This window comes from Gorilla gorilla, chromosome 5 (genome assembly GCF_029281585.2).
Source record: "Gorilla gorilla gorilla isolate KB3781 chromosome 5, NHGRI_mGorGor1-v2.1_pri, whole genome shotgun sequence".
Lineage (NCBI taxonomy): Eukaryota > Metazoa > Chordata > Mammalia > Primates > Hominidae > Gorilla > Gorilla gorilla.
The window spans coordinates 86,164,414-86,189,961 of record NC_073229.2 but is presented as its reverse complement, the minus strand read 5'-3'; the positions used below and the strand labels follow the sequence as shown (position 1 = coordinate 86,189,961).

The 25,548-nt window shown below is 34.5% G+C and overlaps 1 protein-coding gene across 1 annotated transcript in view; it reads left to right on the top strand.

The window, feature by feature from the left end:
- The first annotated feature begins 4,752 nt into the window (after positions 1 to 4,752).
- The window catches only part of LOC101154316 (eyes shut homolog), a 436,121-nt gene continuing 415,325 nt past the window's right edge, over positions 4,753 to 25,548 (top strand). Inside the window, exons 1-3 of the mRNA XM_055391317.1 lie at positions 4,753 to 5,008; positions 14,983 to 15,079; positions 15,263 to 15,370. Coding sequence (XP_055247292.1) covers positions 4,822 to 5,008; positions 14,983 to 15,079; positions 15,263 to 15,370 — 392 coding nt within the window. The 5' untranslated portion in view covers positions 4,753 to 4,821. The remainder of the gene's footprint in view (positions 5,009 to 14,982; positions 15,080 to 15,262; positions 15,371 to 25,548) is intronic.

Below are 25,548 nucleotides of genomic sequence, written 5' to 3'. Positions count from 1 at the left end.
TCTTAGGTTTGTATTAATATATTTAGAGCCAAAAAAGCCTATATGCCTTAATATACAAAATATATTCAAACACAGATACATATTGCTGAACGATCCTTTGTCATTATAAATAAATGTTTATGGCAAGGTTAACATATAGAATGCTTAGTCATTAGAAATTGACATTTATTAAGATTTTTGAAGCTGGTGAATTTTTTTGTTTGTTTGTTTGTTTTTTTTTGAGACTAAGTCTCGCTCTGTCACCCAGGCTGGAATGCAGTGGCATGATCTCTGCTCACGGCAGCCTCTGCCACCTGGGTTCAAGCGATTCTCAAGCGATTCTCCTGCTTCAGCCTCGCGAGTAGCTGGGACTACAGGCGCGTGCTGCCACGCCTGGGTAATTTCTGTATTTTTAGTAGAGACAGGGTTTCACCATATTGGCCAGGATGGTCTTGATTTCCTGACCTCGTGATCCACCCGCCTCGGACTCCCAAAGTGCTGGGATTACAGGCGTGAGCCAACGCACCTTAATGAGTAGAATTTCTTCCACTTTTTAACAATGATAACTACTTTATTTTCTATTATCAGCTTTAGTACCTTAAATCAGCATTTAAGATTTGAAAAGTTGTCCTTAGAAGTGTTCAATGTATTTTACACCAATGAATTTAGATTTTCTCACACTAGGGAAAAGAGCAAATTAGAATGTATTAACCTGTCTTTAGGCACGCACTTACTTGTTTTCAAGTGTTTACTACCAGAAATTGTACACTCAAAAAGTCACACAGTATGTGCTTTGCATTTTTTTTTTTAATCCATAAAGACTCTGCTTCTAGCTGTGAGTTTGAAAATATCTGCCTGGTTCCACTAAATCCTGAAATTATTTCATGGTGCAAACTTAGAATGTGATTGAAGCCCTCACATAAAATATGTTTTCCTTTTCCCACCCATCAAAGACTAGCTTCTCTGACATGTGCGGAAGCAGATTCAAATATATAAACCTGTAGGTATGATTGCTAGTCACTAGTAGTGACTTTGTTCCTCGGAACTTTATTTTCTACAAAACATCCATGTTATCTCCGTAGGACTCAGCCTTGGCATCATCAGTCCTCTTGACATACAGCCACATTCTTTCCTGAGGATTTGATCCTTGTAATGACACCACATGAGGTCTTAGGCCACCTGTTATGTGAGAAGATAAAACAAACCTTCAGCACATATGCCAAATAGGCAAGAATTGTCAGTTTTTCTTAGGAAACTCTTTTAAATTAACCAAGTTGAAATTATGTACTCAGAATACAATAAAGAGAAAAACATAAATACTTGTGCAATACCCTCAGGACCTGTGATCGTGATGTGGTAGTAACCATGATTTTAGAAAATATTAATTCTCTAGCTTTTTTCCTCTTAAAATTGCCATAGTATATTAACTGAGTCCCATTATATGACTGAATAGTTATATTTACAGTGATGTTATTTCAAGCAAAATAAATACACTGAAATTGTTCTCTTAAGACTGGGTAATACCCAATTTTAACATTATTTCACAAAATGTTTAAAGAAATGATACTAGATTTAAAGCATGTATAAAAAAAGAAAAGAAAAGAAAAACAGGAACTTGAGAGGAGGAGATCTGGATTCTAAGTTCCATTTGCTTAACCACATGACTTAGGATACATCACTGTTATCCTTTGAACTTCCACCTATCTCATCTGTAAAGTGAGAAAAAGAATATCTCTTCTACATATTTCAAAGCTTTAGTGAAAGTATCAAATTGGATAATATATTTGACAATTTTAAAATGTGATGATCAAACATTAAAAAGAAGTACTACTAAAAGCTAAAGAAATATTCATTGTTGAGATACACATTGTATTTAGGCTCATAGGTCAGAAAACGTATTCTTGAAACTTCTGTGACAGCATCTAGTAAACAGTGTAGGTGGCCAGGCAATGCAGATTCCAGGCACTATATATACTTTTTATTCATCATATCATGTAATCTTTACAACAATTCTCTGAGATTACCAATTTCATTAAACTCTCTGATCCTCAACTTCCTAAATGAAAGAGTGCAGATAAGTTGATCTGTTTCAACACTGAGGACCTTATATCAATTCTTATAGTATTGTCAACATTTATTGTGTTGACATGATAATGTGGAGATTCAGATCATTCTTACACATTCAGGAACCAGAAGTTTAATGGTGGAGGCAAACCATGCAAATGATTTTAACATAAGATAGTATATATGATGAGTTCCTAAAGTGTGTGGCAAGCAAATTTTAGAGCAAAGTGAAATAATTTGTAGGATTAGTAAATAGGTGAGTGTATAGTTGTTTGTTTTGTTTTGTTTTGTTTTAGATACTCAATATCAGTAATGGGATATAGGAGATAAAGATTTTTTAAAAAAGCACCTTAGAAACTTTTATAAGTAAAAGAATGCCCTGAAAATTATGTCAGAACAACAAACTGAACCAAGTCTCTCCAGGCAAACTAGGACGGAAAGTCATCAAAATAATTAGAGCATTTTGATTTTGAGAAGAAAATAAAATATTAAGTAAATAACATACCGTTAGGTATATATTTTTTATATTGTAAAGGTATGAATTGTTTCAGTCATAAATTTTTTCTTGTGCTAGCATACTTCACAAAGAAATGTGCAATTATCATGATAGCAATTACTTTCTGCCCACAGCCAATTAAAAAAAATTTAGACAGCTGTGAAATCCACTGGCTTACAATGCATTGGATTTAAACTTATTGAACTAGTAAACACTTTATTAGTCAATTATGTCTAATACCATTTTGCCAATTATTCATTGTGGTTTTTATTTCAATGGTAACTATATCTATTTAGAATTCAATTATAGATGTTGTTGCAAGTCATTTGTTCAATTATCTCCTCCAATATATTGGTATCCTATGTATTTATAATTATAAAGGGCTTTGATATATCTGGGGCTTTGAAACTGCAAATTAGGTGACTCTTTTCTTTGTTTCTTCCTTCTTTCCTTCCTCTTTGCTCCCCTCCTTTTAGTAAGATATTCTGTATCATAAAGTAAGTTACATTATTTCAGCACTATGACCTTTTTCAAGTTATCTTAAAAATCTAATCTATCAGTAAATACACTTTTTGAAAATAATTGTTCTAATATTTCCTGTGCTTGTTTCATGATTCATAACTTGCATAATAGTAAAGTTGCTCATGATTTGGAAATCTACCTTGCCCACAAATTGACACAAGTTCTCTCCTTGAACACACCTACAGTTTGTGATTGTTTTCCACTTACCCAGCTGATGGACTACCTCTCTACCTCTCTATTTGCATTTACTCTCTATCTGCAGGCTTCACTATAACCTTTCCATTTCCCTCAAATGGACACTTTGTGTGTAAAACCCTTTCCCCCTCCTGTCTGCTAGAATTTTGTGTGTAAAACACTTTCCCCCTCCTGTCTGCTAGAATTTTTCTCTTCACAGCAGACTAGCCTCGTTTCATGGATGATGACTGTCCAAAGCGGTATTTGAAGATAATGACAGATACTGGATGGAGGACTAGACTGAGCTAGAAGCCTGTGATATACAGATAACTTCCAAATGCTTTATTTTTTATTTGTTTGCTGTCCCTTCAATTATCCCACATTATTCTTATTAAAGAATTTAGTTCAGCCCACAGAAAGCGTTATGGAGATTTCTCAAAGAACTAAAAATAGAACTACCATTTGACCCAAAAATCCCACTAATGAGCATCCACCCAAATAAAAAGAAGTCATTCTACCAAAAAGACAACTTCACTCATATGTTTATCATAGTGCTATTCACAAGAGTAAAATCATGGAACCAACGTAGCTGTCTATCAACGGTGGACTGGATAAAGAATATGTGATGCATATACACTGTGGAATCCTACAAAACCATGAAAAGAATTAAATCATGTCCTTTGCAGCAATATAGATGCAGCTAGAGGCTATTATCCTTAGTGAATTAATGCAGAAACAGAAAATCTAATATCATATTTTCTCACTTGCAAGTGGAAGCTAAACAATGGGTACACATGGACATAAAGATGGAAACAATAGAGGCTGAGAACTCCAAAAGTGAGCAGGGAAGGAGAAAGGTAGGGGTTGAAATTCTATTTATTGGGTTCTGTGTTCACTATTTGGGCAATGGGTTCAACAAAAGCCCAAACTACAGCATTATGCAATGTATCTGTGTTACAAACCTGCACATGTAAGCCCTGAATCTAAAATTTTTAAAAAAGAAAATATATTTTTAAAAATGCATTTCAAGTGATTCAACACACACACAAAGCCAAAAACAGATGCTTAACATAAAGTAACACCTTGTTATATACTCTGGTGATGACAAGAATTTCACATATTGCTAAGGACGCTGAATTAAATAGCATTTAAGGCTTATAAATAGTGATCTCATCTGTAAAACTTATATTAAATAATTCATAGGAAAATTTTGCTCAATTGGTAATTTAGGTCAATAGTTGTTCTCTGACATGTCTCAGAGGCCTAACTATGTTAGAAATTTGTTAATGCTTTTAAAATCTTATTTCAGCCAATGTGGTAAGTTTTATGGTAATATATATTATATTGTCACAGGAAATTAGGCAAACAATATTTTAAAACTATGTATTATTTATTAGTCCTGTTATAAATTTAAAAGCACCACATACTATTAGTTCAAGGGAGTAATTAAAAATACAAAAACTAAACTTGAAATAGAGTTCACACTTCTAAAAATTTTAATATTTTATTTCAGATGTGAGTGTACATCTGGATGGACTGGACAGAACTGTAGTGAAGAAATAAATGAATGCGACTCTGATCCATGCATGAATGGAGGTCTTTGTCATGAATCTACCATCCCTGGACAATTTGTATGTCTGTGCCCACCCCTTTATACTGGACAATTTTGCCACCAACGCTATAACCCCTGTGACCTACTTCATAACCCTTGCAGAAACAACTCAACATGCTTAGCTTTGGTAGATGCAAATCAGCATTGTATTTGTAGAGAAGGTAAGAGCTGATATAGATTTTAATGTTTTTAAATAATTACTTAATTAGTTTGCGTATTTATTGTGCCTATGAGATGATGGCCTCCTAAAATGGGTTGGAAAAATCCTATGTACATTGTGGGTAGGGGAGTATCTAACTTCAAATCCAGTTATAAAAATATATTAGAGAAATGTACCAAAGGAGTTAATCTAAGAATTAACCATTGGGAAGAGGGAAAAGAGTGAAGCTTTATAGCTTTTTGGCCCTTTTTTTGTTCTTTCAGAAGTTGTCTCTCCTTTAATAACAGTTTCTCTTTTCTGAACAATCCTGTTCATGTAGTGTTCATGACAATAGCAGTTAGTTAGAGATGGGCATAGGTATAATTGGGGGTAATGAAATGCCCTATTGTACATTTTCTTCTGGAGCTATCAAAATATTACTTCTTTCTGCTTAGATTGTTTAGTTACAATCACATAACTTTGGTGGCTACTTTGTCTCATGAGAGAAATCCTATGCAAGAAAGAATGAGCAGTTCAAAAAATACTATTGGAGCTGCTGGATCCAGCCGTATCTGAAGCCAGGATATTTCTGGCTTTCTGGGTCATATCAGCCAATAACTCTGCTTGTATCATTAAACTTTCTTGATTGGGGTCTCTTCATATGCAAGCGAAGAAAGTCTTATTAATGCACAGTGGTTTAGGTACATGTTCACTGTTCATGTATCAATGGCTACTCATAAGCAATTACCATCTTCAATGGAAATGCTTCTGCTCCAAAACACATGGCCAGTTTTCAGAATAACTAGATGTGTCATAAGCATAATATAAAAAACACATTGTGTTTGGAGGTCCACAACTGCAATTTATATTCTAATACTCACTGTGGTTTCTTGTTTTCCTGCCTCTCACTGGCCCTTAAGAGAGTCTCTTAATAATAAGAATATCACTTATTTACTCTTCTGTTCAAAAAAGTCAGCTTAGATGACATCAGTTAAACAGATATCTTATTCAAAGCTATTTCCATTTGTTTTGCATTAAAACTTCCTTAAGATGTTAATGTTTTTTTAAGGATATTGAACCAAGTCATTGAACCTGTATACATGACAGAAACTTCTGGGCCTTCTGAAGGATTAAAACTAAAAGCTAGAAAGCCATCAGTAATTGATTTTGCAAAAATAGCATGGGCTTTATAGAGCATATGAGAGAATATTTTCAAGAATGAGACAGGAAAAACAAGATAGAGAAGAAAAAAATGAAAAAATACAAGGGGAGCATTTGATGCCCAGAAAAATTTAGTAATTATGAAGAACATAATTCAAACAAGTAAATAGTTTTCCTTTTAGCAAGCACTGAGAGTGAAACTTGTTGAAAATTATTCAATATCAGTGAAGCTAATTTATTTAGTAGAACAATTCTAAACATTCTACTATGTAGAATATTTTACTTAGCCTACTTACATTTCTAAGAATGTAAGAAACATATTATTATTTCTGAGAGCATAAGTAGGCTAAGTAAAATAGAAAAAAATCTCAGAATATAAATATTTATTGAGGAGGCCATAGTATATTTATTCACTTTAGATAAACTTCCTTTGTTTTCACCAGAGATAATTTTCTGCGAAGTGGGCATTGTTTTCAAACCTTAATATTTTAAAAATTCTTTTGCTATTTATAAGTGCATTTAATAAATTTATAAAATATAGTGATATTTCTTTCCTGCTACGGGGTTAGGGAAAGAAAGTTTGGAAACATTTTAAAACCCTCTAGTCATATATTGAACTAGTAATGATATCTGCTGTCCCATTGAACATTGACAAAGATGTCATGGGGAGAATTTAGATTTCACTATTATTAAATAAATGAAATCTTATTTCCCCTTAGTATTTTATTATTGTACGTAAGCCAAATCAGATCTTTGGCTAGAGTGGCAGGTAAACACAGTGAATTATGTGTTTATTCCTCTGTGATTGTGATTCAGTACAAAGAGATACTTGAAGTGCACATCATTTTTTAACTAATTTGCATCTATGTTTTTCTAAACGTAATTGTGGAGTATGTTTCTGTAAATCAGATCTGAATACTGTAATAACGTGTCTTTAGTAGTTTTAAGTTCTGTAGCAGATGAAAAATTAAAGGCTGTAACATTGCTTTTAAAAACCACCTCAGAAAATTCAAAAGTTGACTATGCAACATTTTAGAAGCTTTGACTGGGTTACTTTAATAGCTTTATTTAAAATAGGTTCTATGTCAAAGCCAGTATATTGTTTTTAAAAGAAAATATTTTATCAAATTTCATTCTCACAAGTATCAACATTTAGAACTACAAAGAATTCCAAGACTTAACATCTACAGATATGATTTGGAAGCTCCACTGGATCACTTTGTAAGTTGTTGGTGTTTGTCAATTGACTAAAATAGGACAGGTCGTAAGAGTAGAAATTTAAGGCTTTAGGCTAAGGATTCAGCGTATGTATTTCTGAATTTGTTTTCACAGTTTTTAGTCAGTCTGTAGGGTCTCTCACTAGATAAATATGAGTATAGGTAAAATTTCAGCCAGAGTAACAATGCGACTGTATGTTAGAAAACTATATTAGAAATGATATTCAAATTCACTCTGAAGGACCAGCAAGTAGAATAACTGATACTTTTGGGTTTACGTCAGACTGCATGCTTAGCAGGTAAGCTATTTTGGTTTGTGTGATTGAAATATATAGTAAAAACATATATATAGTAAAAAATATATATAGTAAAAATAATCTAATCCTTTTAGCAAAGTAAGCTACTTAAAATATTATCGGTATAGTTAAGCACCAGAACTATTGTGATCCTGCTTTGTGAGATAAATAAAGGGCAAAGCTTCTGTCTTCTGACTAAAACTGAGGTGATTAATTGGGTCTCTATGAATAATGAACATTTTTACAGGAAAATGAGGAGGCAAAAGAGCATGTGACAGTAATAATTCAATATGGTTATTTTATATAAAATCTTATTAGTTTGGCACAATATCTGTAAGAAAATAGGCACAATATCTGTAAGAAATTAGCTTTAATAAATAGAAAAATAACACATAGGAAGGCACATTTTATGAGATTTCTATAAACAAATGGGTTTTATTTTTGACACCTCAATAGTGTTAGCTTTGATTATTTAGTATGTAATGAATTTACACACCTAGAAATTTATTTTATTGTAACCAACTTTTTTTGCCTCTATAAACTGTACTCCATAGACAAATACATGTGTATCTTGTAACTGCATGTTGTTAGTGTTCTAGAAATTTTAAAAATATTATTAGCTGATTCAACAAGCATATTGATTTCCTATGATACGTCAAGTCTTGAGATAGGTTCTGGAAAAATTAAACATGGTGAAGATATGCCCTCAAGGAATTGAAAGTTTAAGGGAGAGACATACCAGTTAATTAACCATTAAAGTACAATGCGGTAAAAGCTTTTGATAGTGACAGGAGGCAGCCAAATGCCTAGGCAGATAAGGGTGGGTACCCGGTGAAACATCACCTCCAAGCCAATGACAGTTTAAAGCTTGAAAGCCAAGCTATAAGTTAAATTCTCAGACAGGATTGAGAACTTGTCTTCCTGTTTGGTGCGCTTTCCTCTGATTGATCCCCACCCTTCACCTATTTTACATATACCTGCCCTTTCCTAATTGGTTTTCCACACTATTGTACCCACCTTTGAGTCTTGTCTTCATTTTAACTTTTGCACACTCATAAACCAATCAGCAAGCACTCCCCATCCTGTGTCTATAGAAACCCCAGACTCAGTCAGTAGAAGATGAGATGGCCTGACTTTGGGGAAGAGACAGCCTGACTTCAGGTTGTACAGGAAGACGACCTGTCCTTCCTGTACCCTCTCCAGCTCCCCTCTCATCTGAGACCTGTTTTCATCACTCAATAAAATTCTCCACCTTCACCACCCTTCAATCATCTGCATGACCTCATTCTTCTTGGACACTGGACAAGAGCTTGGGACCCACTGAGAGCGGGTACACAGAAAGGCTGTCCAACCAGCCCTTTGCCCTCCCCGGCGGAGGGAAGCCACCCCATGTGACGAGGCAAGGCACCAACTGAGCTGCTAACACACTGCTGTCTGTGAATGGTGGAACTAAAGGAGCACTGTAAAATCCCCTCTGGGGCTTCAGTGTCACAGGCACCCTCACCTGGGTTCCACCATGTTCCCGCCAAGGCAACACACCTGGTCAGGCTGGGGGCCCGTGTGGAGCTTGCTCCTGTTGCGGCACCTGGAGTGGCCAGCCAGGTCCTGCACTTGCTGGCATATGTACTCCCTCCCCCAAACCTTGAGCATAATGGACCAAGTAGATGGGGCACCCCTCCCACAAGTCTGCCAAACGGGCTGAGAAAAATCCTGCATCACTTCCACATTTATGCCAGAAATATGCACAAGGGATGACAAGTTGTGGATACATAACACTGCTTTCTCATTTCTGTTGACAACTTTCAGTTATGTTTCACGTGATTTATAAGAGAGTCTCCAGCATATGAAGCCTCAGTTGCCCACAATTATGTGCTCATTAAACCACTCCCTTCCCTGCTTTATTTTCCACTCCCTTGCAATAATTCCTGGGATCTGGGATCACCTCTCAAATAAACTACTTGTGAGAAAATCATTATCTCAGACTTTTTTTTTTTTATTTTTGGAACAACCCAAGCTAAGACACGTAGTAAATTCCATCCCCATGGTAACTATGATTTACCTAAGTCTGGGCATGCTTGTGAGTGGAATATTGGCATTCAGACCCCTTCTTTAGAGTTGATGCTGAGAGAAGAGGCCTTCTCTTTCTGCCGGATGTTTTCAATCAGTACAGTCAACTACCATGTTCTCTTCATGTGGAGATGATCTGTATATAGTAGGATAGAAGTGTTTGGGGAAGGAATCCTGGCAGAACTTACAGTTCTTTCTTCAATTTTGTGAACTGTCTGGTATCCCTCTCAGCTGGGTTACCAATATATCTCACTTCTTAACTAAGTTCATGTTTTTATTTATATGTTTATGGCCATTGGAGTAATGGCTAAAACATATAGTGAAGGCAAAGAGTTAATTAAGTGGGAAAGGTTGAATAAACTGGTTTCAACTTCAAGCTGGTAGAAATCAAATATAAAATATATCACTTGAGGGCCAGGCACAATAGCTCACACTTGTAATCACAGCACTTTGGGAGACTAAGGCATGAGGATTGCTTGAGGCCAATAGCTCCAGACCAGCTTGGTCAACATAATATCTCTACAAAAAAATTTAAAAAAATTTAGCAGTGCATGGTGGTTCATGCCTGCAGTCCTAACTGCTCAGGAGGCTAAAGCAGGAGGGATCACTAGAGCAAACGAGTTTAAGGTTACAGTGAGCTATGATCACACCACTGCATTTCAGCTTAGGCAACAGAGCAGGACCTTGTCTCTAATAATAAAAAAAAATAATAATAAATACCACAAAACCACATGAAGATTAAGAAGGTAAAGACGACTTCAAATTAAATGCATGAGAATGTGTGTGTTTGTAGCATACAGTAGAATTATTATGTTAGCATGTGTGTGTCTAGCCTAGAAATATATGTCAAGAATTAAATAATTTCTTTTCTAATGTTCTTTTTATGAATGGTTCTTTATCTTTCTACTTTGAATTTCTCCACTTTCTCAGTTTATAGGCAAAAAATTACCCTATCAAATACTTCTTAATTTAATGTAAAGAGCTTAGTTTCTAAAACAGCTACTTTGTATGTCTTCAAGGTGAAAGGAACAGAAGTTTCTTTAAATGACAGGATTAAAAGGTGGCAAAGATGCCTCACAAGGAGCTGCAGTGAGAGCAGAATCAGATCATTTACATGTGCTATTGATTTACAATTGGGATCCTACGCTTGATGGAATTGTGGTATCACGGGAGACAAGTAGTTGCATTTAAATGTGTCTATTACTCCACTATATATATACTATCATTATGTTAATTCCACATTACCTAAGGTATACAAGTACAAACACCAAATAAATGTGTCATTTGACAAAATAGTTTGTATAAATTAGAAATTACTCCTGTTGACAATTAAAAACATGTACCCATGTTGTAGCACATACCTATTAAGGTTAATAGCTGTAGAAATTTGAATTTAGAAAATTCCTTAAAGAAAATACATACATAATTAAACATAAAACATGTTAAATATTTATTACATTCTAAAATATTAGCTCTTTTTTTTAAGTTCACTTTAAAAACAGATGTTAAAAATCTTATTAGAGACTATTGGAAATATTAGTTCTGTATATTCATATTTCATAGTTTTTAAAGTTAAATTTAAAGAATTTCTTATATTGGTTAATTATTTTAGAAAATGTTAATATTTGGATACAAATATTTTTAAATAAAATAATATTTTTAAAAAAAATCTGACTTGCTAAGAAAAACTTCTGAGGTGTTTTTTGTTTTCTTTTTATCAAGCTTTTAAATCCAGAGAAATTAGATTATTTAATTAAGAATAAATAGAAATAATACATTTAATACTTTTGAAAGAAAAACATTTTTAAGTGTTTGAGTTTTTATTTAAAAATATATGATTTTTAACTACCTTGTGTGAATTCATGCTATGGTATACACTAGTTTTTTTCCCTATTTACATTCATTTCAAATTACTCCAACTAATACCAATTCTGAAGTGGAGATTGTTAAAATATAGTCCTGAATGACAAAATGCTATGTAAAATGATTTTTATGAAAATTTCATTATTGTACTCTGTTCCATACATTACCTTCTAGAGCATAAAGTGGAAAAAGGCTGAATTTGTTAGAAAAGAGAAAATATTAAGTGATTTTAAAAAATAATACCTACAATCCAGACTGATGCAGATCTTGCATTTGAGCAGTAGGTTTTAAAAATCAATTTTGTGTATTTTGGAGGAACGAGTGCAGAAGTATAAAAATATCATTTACTGACCATTCGTGTGTATTTGTTATAGCCATACACAGACGAGACAGTGTAAGAAAAGGATCAAGACAGTATCCATTTCAGAAGCTTCAGTTTTATGCATGTAAAGATCCTCCCTCCAGTTAACAAAGTACGGCCAACCGAATAGTTCTGAGTAGGAATAAAGAACAGGGGAACAGCATAAAATTAGTATTAATAAACTTTCTGTTTGGGCAGTTTCTTACCTGTAACTTCATATATTCAAAACAAGTACCTTTCACAGAAATGAATATCAACTTCTAACACTAAGGATTATAGAATATGTAGTTTGGGATTAAGTATACAGTCATGTATTGCTTAAAAACGGAGATATATCCTGAGAAATATATCACTAGGCAATTTTGTTGTGTGAACAACATAGAGTGCCCTAACACAAACCTAGATGAGATAGCCTGCTGCATTTATAGGTCCATTATAATATTTATAGATCATTGTCATTAGAAATGTGGTCTGTCATTGACCAAAATGTTGTTATGCAGCACGTGACTGTATGCATACTCCGCTCTTAAAATCCCCAAAACATAGGCTATCTCAGCAAAGCTTTGCTTTATTTTGAATGCAATCCACATGTTATGTTTTCTCCCAATGTCTACTGCATTTCGGCAATCTCATTTCCTCAACCCATTGACATATGTTGCTAGCTGGTAACAAAACTCCATCTCAGAAATGTCAAACTTAATGAATATGACAAAATCACAGGAAACAAGGTTATCCTGTGAGCTACCCAAGGTCCTGGGCCCTGAGTGTTCTGATTCATCAGCACAGCTGAAATCATGGAGGCTCACTGGTGCTTCTTTATAGCCAGTCAGTGCCCCTGAGTTCCACTGCCTCAAAAGAACATTTCTAAGAATCATTTTAGTGTCAAAATACCCTGCCTCCCAGAGAAAACTAACCAGACTTAAAGTAGAAATGGTGAAATGCACTCAACTTTCTCAATTTTTAACTTGTGAAAAATCTAACCTCAATCAAATACTTAAAGAATTAAACATCTTTTGAAAATAGAATCTAAGTTGTTTATATCTGTACTATGGCATTTACAACCTAAATATAGAAAACAGCAATGGCGATTGAAGAATGATGAAGCATGTTGGAACAATTACAACTTGCTCACCTAAAATGAGGAGAGCCATATTAACTTGGAAGTAATTCATTTTAATTTTGTTCCTAAAGCTGAGGATACAACACCTAGCGTATGAATGAATTACAAAAATGTAACTTCAGAGATTCATTTGCAGGCTCTGAGAATCGAGTAAGAAAAATAAGGCAAATTAAAAATATTGCTTGTCCTGAAGACTACCTGGTCGGCTACCCACATAGTATGGTAGCTTACTTACAATTAGTGTTTCATAGTGTGTGATCATTCCATCTTTTAAATCTTAACCTATCGTTGTTGTTATGTTTTAAATAAATTTTTTTAGATATCATGTAATTTCTTCTGTTATTTAGTCTGCCTCTACCTTTAAATTGGCGTTTTTAAAAATCATATTTAGTATAATTTTTGATATGTGTGGCTGTAAATACACCTTCTAGCTATTTGTTTTCTATTTGTTGTATCTGTACTTTGTTTCTTTTTCTGTTTTCTTTTGGATTAAGTAACTTTTAGTTTTCCATATTATATACTACCAAAGAGGCAGCCAGATTTTATAAGGTATAACACCAAGCTCCCTGTTAAATTGCAACGGGAGGCAGGTTTGCAGTTTGATCCAATGGTAGACACCACAGAGAATGGCATTGACTGTGGCATGGTATGATATGAAAAGATGAAATAGGTCAGTCAATTCCGTGTTCTATCGTGGGAATCTGAGTGAGAAAATACCGAGGGAATTTTTCATTGAACAGTTGGTGCTGAAGCTGAAATGTCACAATATAGACATAGAGACCAAGAAAGCTGTGCTATATCACTCGCATGCCAACATTACGAGTGATTTGAAACTGAACATGCTGAGATATTTGTGATAGAGAAGAAAAAGTGATATGAGAAGGATAAAGGACATGTACTATAAAAGGAAGACAGCCATTCCTGGGTAGCTAGACTATGCTTGCCTTTAAATGCTTCTTAGTTCCAATTCCAGTCTATGTGTATGCAAACAATGAATACAGTTTTCTTAAAGTAACTTGAATGACTCTTTGTTCCTCAAACTAAATTAGCCTGATTGCATACTGACATTTAGAATATTGTATAATGTGGCTGCACTTATTTAGTGCTTGGTAATATCACTGAAAAAAGCAAAATAAAGGGAAATCTTGTTTCTTACATGTTTGAACTAGTACAGAAAAAATATTAACAAGAAAAATGGTTTTACACATATATTTTATTATACTTAGTTAATATATAACCATAGAATTGTTTAACTGTTTATTATAAATATTAATATATTTCATTGTATTTTAAAAAGTGATATCATGCAGGTTTTTTCTGACACAAATGTGTTGAAATAATTGCAACTGTCTCGTTTATCAGCCTGTATAATTTTCTTTCATGTTCATTTTTTTAAATATAACTGGCATGTGTTTAAATGGATGACTGATTATGTAGCCATGAATCAAAATAATTTGTTTTCTTTGAATCACTTGGATATAAAAAGCAATTAAATAATTTGCTTCATCTGCTAACTGCCTTGAATAAATTTGATCATTGAAGCTCAATTTTACTTTAAGATTGGTCATCACATTAATTCATTTGCTTTCCAGATCATTTCAATTCTTCTTGTTCAAACATTTAAATACCTTAAAACAACAGCAACATTATAGCAACATCTCTACCTTCTCAGGGGATTTAGTGGAGTATTCCTCCCTTGAATATTTCATTTAAACTCATTAATCTAGAAACTGGCATGTTTTTATGCACACATTATGTGAAATGGAGTTTTATGAGAAGCTTGAGATTAATTATTTTCTTTTTCCTTTTTTAACCTCCATTGTGAGCGTATTCTTTAGATTACCACTGATTCTGATTTTTTTACTCTATAACAAGGATTGCTCATCCATACTCATCTCATACTCTTTGCAGAATTTGAAGGTAAAAACTGTGAAATTGATGTGAAAGAGTGCCTCTTCCTTTCCTGCCAGGATTATGGTGACTGTGAAGATATGGTCAACAATTTCAGGTACAGAAAACTTAAAAAGTATCTAGATACATGTTTATGTGTCTAGATGTATACAGGTATAGAATTTTAACTGGTGAATTAAGCAACAATTATAATTATTAAAAACTTGCCATGCTACAATTAGTTGAAGCATTGATTTTATGCATCTATACTAATGGAGTTACTAAATTTTTTGTTTAAAAGGTGTATTTGCAGGCCTGGGTTTTCTGGATCTCTGTGTGAAATTGAAATTAATGAATGTTCCTCTGAACCTTGCAAAAATAATGGAACATGTGTGGATCTGACAAACAGGTGAGAAGCTACTTTTTATTAAATTAATTATTTGATATGTGTAATTCAACAAGTAATAAAGTGAGCACACATGTGCTCATTATGTAACTAAGGCAGCTGATCACCACTGATACATTTATGCTTGTACCAGCACATCCTCATTTGTCCCATCCAATCACTTATGTCAAAAATCTCAAATTTTTATTTACCAATCTTGCTGTTAGTTTATAGTACTATTTGTGTGTGTGCCTGAACAAAATGCTCTTTAGTTTCCATGTTAATATAAGCAAAACAATATTGTGTAGAGTCTCCCGAAATTGTTGTTGAACATAATATTTTGTAATTCCTGTTGATGCATGTATCTGTTGCTCATTTTTAACTTTTATACAATATTTAATATTAAATATATACCAACATTTATCATTCTACTGGTTATAGATATTTGGACTATTTGCTTCTTTTTTCTTACCTACAATGATATTAAAGTTTTCAAATATTTCTCTAAATACACAAGTACTAGTATGTCCGAGGTTACATACATAGAAGTAGAATTGTTGAACCATTGGGTAAACATGGTCACATTTGCTAAATCACATTTATATTTTTCTCATTTCTTTTGAAAAATACAATTTTTGTATTCTTAGCAGGGAATAAATGTTTTTATTGGCATTTTCAGAATGTTCCATTTTAGGCTGTGTGTAAAGTTATATCTTATCGTAGTCTCCCTGCATTCTTATAATAATATGAAGTTTAACAATTTTATGTACATTTTGAGATGATTAATTTTGCCTTTTTAGAAATGCCTAATTATGGCATCTGCCTATATATATATATATATATATATATATATATATATATATTTACTCAACTACATAGGTATTTCTCCTAATGTTATCCCTCCCCTTGCCCCCCCAACCCCTGACAGGCCCCAGTATGTGATGTTCCCCTCCCTGTGTCCATGTGTTCTCATTGGGCAACTCCCACTTATAAGTGAGAACATGCAGTGTTTGGTTTTCTGTTCTTGTGTTAGTGTGCGAAGAATGATGGTTTCCAGCTTCATCCATGTCCCTGCAAAGAACAGGAACTCATTCTTTTTTATAGCTGCATAGTATTTCATGGTGTATATGTGTCACATTTTTTTTTTCCAGTATAACATTGATGGGCATTTTGGTTGGTTCCAAGTCTTAGCTATTGTTAATAGTGCTGCAATAAACATACGTGTGCATGTGTCTTTATAGTAGAATGATTTATAATCCTTTGGGTATATGCCCAGTAATTATATTACTGGCTCAAATGGTATTTCTAGTTCTAGATCCTTGAGGAATCACCACACTGTCTTCCACAATGGTTGAACTAATTTACACTCCCACCAACAGTGTAAAAGCATTCCTATTTCTCCACATTTTCTCCGCATCTCTCTAGCATCTGTTGTTTCCTGACTTTTTAATGATCGCCATTCTAACTGGCATGAGATGGCATCTCATTGTGGTTTTGATTTGTATTTCTCTAATGACCAGTGATGATGAGCTTTTTTTCATATATTTGTTGCCTGCATAAATGTCTTCTTTTGAAAAGTGTCTGTTCATATCCTTTGCCCACTTTTTGATGGGATTGTTTTTTTTTTCTTGTAAATTTGTTTAAGTTCCTTGTAGATTCTGTATATTAGCCATTTCTCAGATGGATATATTGCAAAATTTTCTCCCACTCTGCAGGTTGCCTGTTCACTCTGATGAACAGTTTCTTTTGCTGTGCAGAAGCCCTTTAGTTTAATTCGATCCCATTTGCCAATTTTGGCTTTTGTTGCCATTGCTTTTGGTGTTTTAGTCATGAAGTCTTTGCCCATGCCTATGTCCTGAATGATATTGCCTAGGTTTTCTTCTAGAGTTTTTATGATTTTAGATCTTACATTTTAATCTTTAATCCATCTTGAGTTAATTTTTGTATAATGTGTAAGGAAGGGGTCCATTTTCAGAGTTCCACATATGGCTAGCCAGTTTTCCCAACACCATTTATTAAGTAGGGAATCCTTTCCCCATTGCTTGTTTTTGTCAGCTTTGTCAAAGATCAGATGGTTGTAGATGTGTGACGTTATTTCTGAGGCTTCTGTTCTGTTCCATTGGTCTGTATATCTGTTTTGGTACCAGCACCATGCTGTTTTGGTTACTGTATCCTTATAGTTTGAAGTCAGGTAGCATGGTGCCTCCAGCTTTGATCCTTTGCTTAGGATTGTCTTGGGTATATGGGCTCTTTTTTGGTTCCATACGAAATTTAAAGTATTTTTTTTCTAATAATATGAAGAGATTCAATGGTAGCTTGATGGGAATAGCATTGAATCTGTAAATTACTTTGGGCAGTGTGTCCATTTTCACGATATTGATTCTTCCTATCCATGAGCGTGGAATGTTTTTTCATTTTTTTGTGTCCTTTCTTATTTCCTTGAGCAGAGATTTGTAGTTCCCCTTGAAGAAGTTCATCAGTCTCTTGTAAGTTGTATTCCTAGGTATTTTATTCTCTTTTTAGCAATTATGAATGAGAGTTTACTCATGATTTGGTTCTCTGTCTATTAATGTTTGTCTATTAATGTCTATTATAATAGGAATGCTTGTGACTTTTGCACATGGATTTAGTATCCTGAGATTTTGCTGAAGTTGCTCATCAGCTTAAGGAGTTTTTGGGCTGAGACGATGGGGTTTTGTAAATATACAATCATGTCATTTGCAAACAGAGATAACCTGACTTTCTCTCTTCCTATTTGAATACGCTTTATTTCTTTCTCTTGCCTGATTTTGTTATTTACCCAGTAGTCATTCAGGAGGAGGTTATTCAGTTTCCATGTAGTTGTGTCGTTTTGAGTGAGTTTCTTAATCCTGAGTTCTAGTTTGTTGCACTGTGGTCTGAGAGACTGTTTGTTATGATTTCCATTCTTTTGCATTTGCTGAGGAGTGTTTTACTTTCAATTATGTGGTTGATTTTATAATAAGTGCTATGTGGTGCTAAGAAGAATGTATATTCTGTTGATTTGGGGTCGAGAGTTCTGTAGATGTCTATTAGGTCCACTTGGTCCAGAGTTGCATTCAAGTCCTGAATGTCCTTGTTAATTTTCTGTCTCATTGTTCTGTCTAATATTGACAGTGGGGTGTTAAAGTCTCTCACTATTATTGTGTTGGAGTCTAAGTCTCTTTGTAGATCCCTAAGTACTTGCTTTATGAATCTGGGTGCTCCTGTATTGTATGCATATATATTTGGGATAGTTAGCTCTTCTAGTTGCCTTGATCCCTTTACCATTATATAATGCCCTTCTTTGTCTTTTTGATTTTTGTTGGTTAATGTCTGTTTTGTCAGAGACTAGGATTGCAACACCTGATTTATTATTTTTTTTTTTTGCTTTCCATTTGTTGGTAAATATTCTTCCATCCCTTTATTTTGAGCTTATATGTGTCTTTGCATATGAGATGCATCTCCTGAATACAGCACACTGATGGTTCTTGACTCTTTATACAATTTGCCAGTCTGTGTCTTTTAACTGGGGCATTTAGCCCATTTACATTTAAAGTTAATTTTGTTATGTGTTTAATTTGATCCTGTCATTATGATGCTAGCTGGTTATTTTGCCTATTAGTTGATGCAGTTTCTTCATAGTGTCAATGGTCTTTACATTTTGGCTTGTTTTTGCAGAGGCTGTTACCCGTTTTTCCTTTCATGTTTAGTGCCTCCTTCAGGAGCTGTTGTAAGGCAGGCTTGGTGGTGACAAAATCCCCCAGCATTTTCTTGGCTGTAATGGATTTTATTTCTCCTTCACTTGTGAATCTTAGTTTGGCTGGATATGAAATTCTGCGTTGAAAATTCTTTTCTTTAAGAATGTTAAATATTGGTCCGCACTCTCTTCTGGCTTGTGGGTTTTCTGCAGAAAGATCCACTGTTAGTCTGGTGGGCTTCCCTTTGTAGATAACCCGAACTTTCTCTCTGGCTGCCCTTAACATTTTTTCCTTCATTTCAACCTTGGTGAACCTGACGATTATGTGCCTTGGGGTTGCTTTTCTCCAGGAGTATCTTTGTGGTGTTCTCTGTATTTCCTGAATTTGAATGTTGGCCTGTCTTGCTAGGTGGGGAAGTTCTCCTAGATGATATCCTGAAGTGTGTTTTCCAATTTGGTTCCATTCTCCCTGTCACTTTCAGGTACACCAATCAAATGTAGGTTTAGTCTTTTCACATAGTCCCATATTTCTTGGAGACTTTGTTTGTTCCTTTTCATTCTCTTTTCTCTAATCTTGTCTTCTTGCTTTATTTCACTAAGTTGATCTTCAATCTCTGATATCCTTTCTTCCACTTAATCTATTCAGCTATTGATACTTGTGTGTGCTTCACAAAGTTCTTGTGCTGTGGTTTTCAGCTCCATCAGGTCATTTATGTTCTTCTCTAAACTGGTTATTCTAGTTAGCAATTCCTCTAACATTTTATCAAGGTTCTTAGCTTCCTTGCATTGGGTTAGAACATGCTTTTTTCGCTCAGAGGAGTTTGTTATTACCCATCTTCTAAAGCCTACTTTTGTCAATTCGTCAAACTCATTCTCCATCCAGTTTTGTTCCCTTGCTGGTGAGAAATTTTCATTCTTTGGAGAAGAGGAGGCATTCTGGTTTTTAAAATTTTCAGCCTTTTTGCACTGATTTTTCTCATCTTTGTGGATTTGTCTACCTTTGGTCTTTGCTGTTGGTAACCTTCGGAGGGAGTTTTCACGTGTTTGTCTTTTCTGTTGATGTTGATGCTATTGCTTTCTGTCTGTTAGATGTCCTTCTAACAGTCAGGCCCTCTTCTGCAGGTCTGCTGGAGTTTGCTGGAGGTCCACTCCGGACCCTGTTTGCCTGGGTATCACCAGTGGAGGCTGCAGAAAGGCAAATATTGTTGCCTGCTCCTTCCTCTGGAACTTCATCCCAGAGGAGCACCTGCCAGAGGCCAACCAGAGCTCTCCTGTATGAGGTGTCTGTCGACCACTGCTGGGAGTTGTCTCCCAGTCAGGAGATATGGGAGCCCTGGACCCACTTGAGGCAGTCTGTCCATTAGCAGAGCTTGAGCACTGTACTGGGTGATCCACTGCTCTCTTCAGAGCTGGCAAGCAGGAACGTTTAAGTCTGCTAAGGCTGTGCCAACAGCCGCCCCTTCCCTCAGGTGCTCTGTCCCAGGGAGATGGGAGTTTTATCTATAAGCCCCTGAGTGGGGCTGCTGCCTTTCTTTCAGAGATGCCCTGCCCAGAGAGGAGGTATCTAGAGAGGCAGTCTGGCTACGGCGGCTTTGAGGTGCTGTGGTGGGCCCCCCCCCCCAGTCTGAACTTCCTGGCGGCTTTGTTCACATTGTGAGGGGAAAACTCCCTACTCAAACCTCAATAATGGCAGACGCCCCTCCCTCAACTAAGCTCCAGCATCCCAGGTGGACTTCAGACTGTTGTGGTGGCAGTGAGAATTTCAAGCCAGTGGATCTTAGGTTGCTGGGCTCCGTGGGGGTGGGATCTGCTGAGCAAGACCACTTGGCTCCCTGGCTTCAGCCCACTTTCCATGGGAGTGAAGGGTTCTGTCTTGCTGGTGTTTCAGGTGCCACTGGGATACGAAAACAAAAAAACAAAAAAACAAAAAAAAACAACAACTCCTGCAGCTAGCTCAATGTCTGCCCAAACGGCCACCCAGTTTTTTGCTTGAAACCCAATGCCCTTGTGGTGTAGGCACCTAAGGGAACCTCCTGGTCTGTGGGTTTCAATGACCATGAGAAAAATGTAGTATCTGTGCCAGATAGCACCGTCCCTCACAGCAAGGTCCCTCTGGGCTTCCCTTGATTAGGGGAGGGAGGCCCCTGACCCCTTGCACTTCCCAGGTGAGGCAGTGCCCCACCCTGCATCTGCTTGCCCTCCGTCGGCTATACTCACTGTCTAACCAGTACCAGGGAGATGAACTGGGTACCTCAGTTGGAAATGCAGAAATCACCTGCCTTCTGCGTTCGTCTCTCTGGGAACTGCAGACCTGAGCTATTCCTATTCTGCCATCTTGCTGAGTCAGCATCTGCTCTTTAATATTTTTTCTTCTTATGGCTTTGTAAGAATCCTTATATATGATTTTTAAAATATCTTTGTTAGTTGTATTTATTGAATATAAGTTCTGATTGAAGTAGACACTTCACCTTTATAAGTTATATGTACTAAAACTTAATTTTAATATATTTGAATTAATTTATTATTTAGTATATGGTTTGCAAGTTTCATCTTATTTAACTTTTCTTTACACTAGGATGAAAGGATTTTTTCCCTATATTTCCTTTTAAAATAATTAAGATTATGTTCTTTATATGTAGATGCATCAGGTATATTGTATGTATAAGTATGAGTATGGGTGTAAAGTATTCTTATCTCATTCTTTACACACTTAAAAAGTAAACTCAGATTCTTATTTTTTTATATAAATAAGCCATGTCTGCTACATATTAAGTTCATCTTTCACTCACTGATCTGTAGTGCCTTCTTGGTTGCAGATCACGTTTCCACATATGGATATGTCTATTTCTCTATTGCTGTTCTGTTGCTTTAGTTCAGTTACTCATCCATGTGCTAGTGTCATAAATCTTAATTACTTCCCTTTGAAATATCTCAATACTAGTAGGGCTATTTAATCTTCAGGCAGCTTTAGATATTTTGGCAATTTCTTCTGTTAAAATCAACTTTATTCTATATAAATATACATTCAAACAAGCAATTTTGATCGGAATTTCATTGAATGGGTAGGCCAATTTAAGAAAAATTGATATCTATTTATTTAGGTCTTTCAAAATATCTTTAAAAAGGCATTCTGACAAATTCAAGTGGAGCTGCACTAATTAGAACACAAAATAATTAATTTTCTATGTCATAGCTGGACTCAGGTACCAGGAGCTCTGTTTATCTATCTTCATAGAGATCCAACCTTTAGAATTGGTGAAATTTGCATCAGATCCTGTTTAATTTTCCAACAATATTCTATCATTCATCTTATTTTCTGTGCCCTATCTAGCTTTTGCATTGTCCAATCTGGTGAGGTAAGTAGGGATGTTTGGAATCACCACCCCTGCAACTTTCAGTCCTTTCAAGGGGACACCAGTCACTACAAGTACCACAGGAATAGAGAATTGCTGTCAGTTTAAAATCTCCATTGGTCTAAAGGGGCATGACAAGATCTTCCAATTGGATTTTCCTCCATAATAGCTCTTACTCCAATGTAAAAATTGTGCTATTACTAAATATATCAACTACACTGTATATTCAAGAATTGTGGGTAAAAAAAAAACAAAATCAAAGAGAAGATATATTTGTGGCCTCACCTGAACTGACCTCAATAATCTTATATTTCTACTGGTGGATCAGTAGCATTGCAGAGATAAGTATACTTTCAGAACCAGTATTCAGCAACTCCTAAAATGTCTGAATATCTTTCTTTCACCATAGAACAGTCATACTGGTAAATAGCCTCAGATACCTCTGAGGAAGTCTTCAAAAAGATACATACAATACCTGTGACTCTATTAAAGATTCCTCTTAAGGAGGCAAACCCTGACCTTCGAGTGACTGAGTGTGTGACACAACTTAGGTTTTGGAATTGTGAAAGAGGCAGAGAATCCCTACAAAGCCAAACTGAATTATGTCTCTGTCCTCCAGAACTATACATTTCATTCTATATACATGAGGCAGCACCGTAAGTAGACTGTTTATATATTTCATTTCTAAAACCCCGTCATCAGTTAGCCTCTGCCATAGATATCTGTGAATCAGTCCACTGATGTCCACTCTGTTTCTCTGATTTATATGCTTATTTGCTCATTTTGCATCTAATTGTCAAGCATATCCAATAGTCTATGCATTCTTAGATCTATTGTAATTAATATCACGAAACCCAATTCCATGGCAACATCCAGCACTGTCAGCAAGGATATATGAACAAGGTGATGCCTTTCCAATATCTTTATATTGGTAAACATTAGAAAACAAAACAAATGCAGTGCAACTTAATCATAAGCATCTATACATTACTTACTGTGAATAAATTATATAAAAGTATATCACTTAAATATTTATTAAAATGTATGATTGACTGAAAAAATAAGTCTCAGAATAATGTGATATGTAACTCATATTTAGTGAAGTATTAAAACATATTTTGAAAAATACATAGCATCTTAAGAGTAGTAATTTTTTCCTGGTAGAGAGGAATGGAGGATAATTAATTGAATGCATGCATAGGAGTTTCATACATATATATGTGTATGAAATGTATGTATGTATATGTGTAAATATGTGTACATATATGTGTATGAAATGTGTGTACATATATATGTGTGTGCATACATATTTATGAAAGATCTCATATATATATGACAGATCAAATATGTTTTGTGTGTTTTCCTTAAAAATATTTCAGCAACATGAAACAATACTAAGATGAGTTAAATATGGGTGATGGGCATACAGGTGCTGATTATTCTATTCTTAGAAAATGACCTGGTGTAAATTATTATAATAAAAGCCATTTTCAATGAATTAAAATCTTTCAAAGATTAAAAATCAATTAGCAGCTGAAAATGAAGTAGTCACATTTGATTGTCTTATCTCTTCTTAAAGTAATTTTTATTTTTTTGAAAAACAATCTATTGATAAAGTACTCACTAAAAATATTTCAAGTAATCTACCAACTCATTTAAAAGCAATAATTTTATAGTTACTTCAAAGTAAATTAAACTGTAGACACATAAACAAAAAACATATTAAAAACAGTAGTTACTACATATATGCCTCATGGTTAGATTCATGTTTTTAATCTATTCCATTCTCTCTTATGGTTATTGAAACTGTGGCCTGCAACAATTAAGACTTACCTCTAGTAACATGATTTAAAGATGAGTTTGATGAGATATAATGGCACATGAATGACAGCCCCAATTAATATACAAATCCACTGCAAAAGTGAACACTGGAATTTACGTTTTTCTGACACTTGATAGCATATGTTATCCAATGCAACTAATGTCTTTTCAAGTCATTGTTACTAGTTCATTTAGGTCACTCACAATAGTATCCATCTACTGAAAATTTACAACTAAATAGAATTTGCAAGAACAATTACAATAACAGTGGCTAGTCCATTTAAAGAAAAAATAGAAGAAAATGTTCCAAGTGCCTGGCTGATGTGATTATCATAGCAAGATCATTACCAACAAGCATATTGTGACCATTCAGTTTGTTGTGTTCACGGGTTTAGCAATTCTTCACTGTTACAAATTTAAAAGTGATTGGTTAATATGCATTTAACCAAAAGACAAAAATCTGTTTACTCTTCTGTAATTGTTTGCCTAGAAACAGTCATCAATCCAAATGATGTTTATTCTACTAGAGAATTTACGATAACATCACTGTTTCAAATCAGATTCACATCCACATGCAATTATAATAAAAACATATAATAAGACATGTTGTGAGTATGATAAATAATGTAGACATATATTTATATATAACATAATAAAGACATGTTGCAAATATAAAATAGATTATTCATATTCTAAGTAAAAATTGTCATTCATTGTAAAGAAGTGTGGTTCACGAATGCAGTTATAATATCACAAGGAAAAAGTAGAAATGCTTTAAAATACATTATAAATTCTTTCAAAATTTGAATTGCTTTAACATAGGCTAAAAAGTCCTTATCAGAAAGTTTCACCAGTGGTTTCATTTTCTTATTTTGAATGTAAGCTTTTAAAAAATATCTACTGAAACAAGTATGATTTAATCTTATTACAAACACATTTTAAAATCAAAACTCTCATTAAAGCATTCTGTGTTATGTTTGGATTTTGTAATACTATTCAATCTATTTAATAATTATATTTTAAAATAACTTCAGAAGCATACAAATAATACATCTACTTATTAATTCCTCTCTCATCTGGAATACAAGAAAAAGTATATAAGAATAATGTAAATGAAATGTAATCATGGCTAATTTGGGGGCTATAAATTCCTGTGATTATCTTGTATTTTTCCATCTTTTTATAGTTTGGAGATATCATTTTATGCAAATTATAGTTACTCTTCCTTATCTCTATTTTAATATGTTGAATTTTCTTCAGAAGTCACTGTTAAAATGCATCTTAGTGATTGAAAAAGTATCTTGAACACCTATTTGAAAAATTTTAGGGCA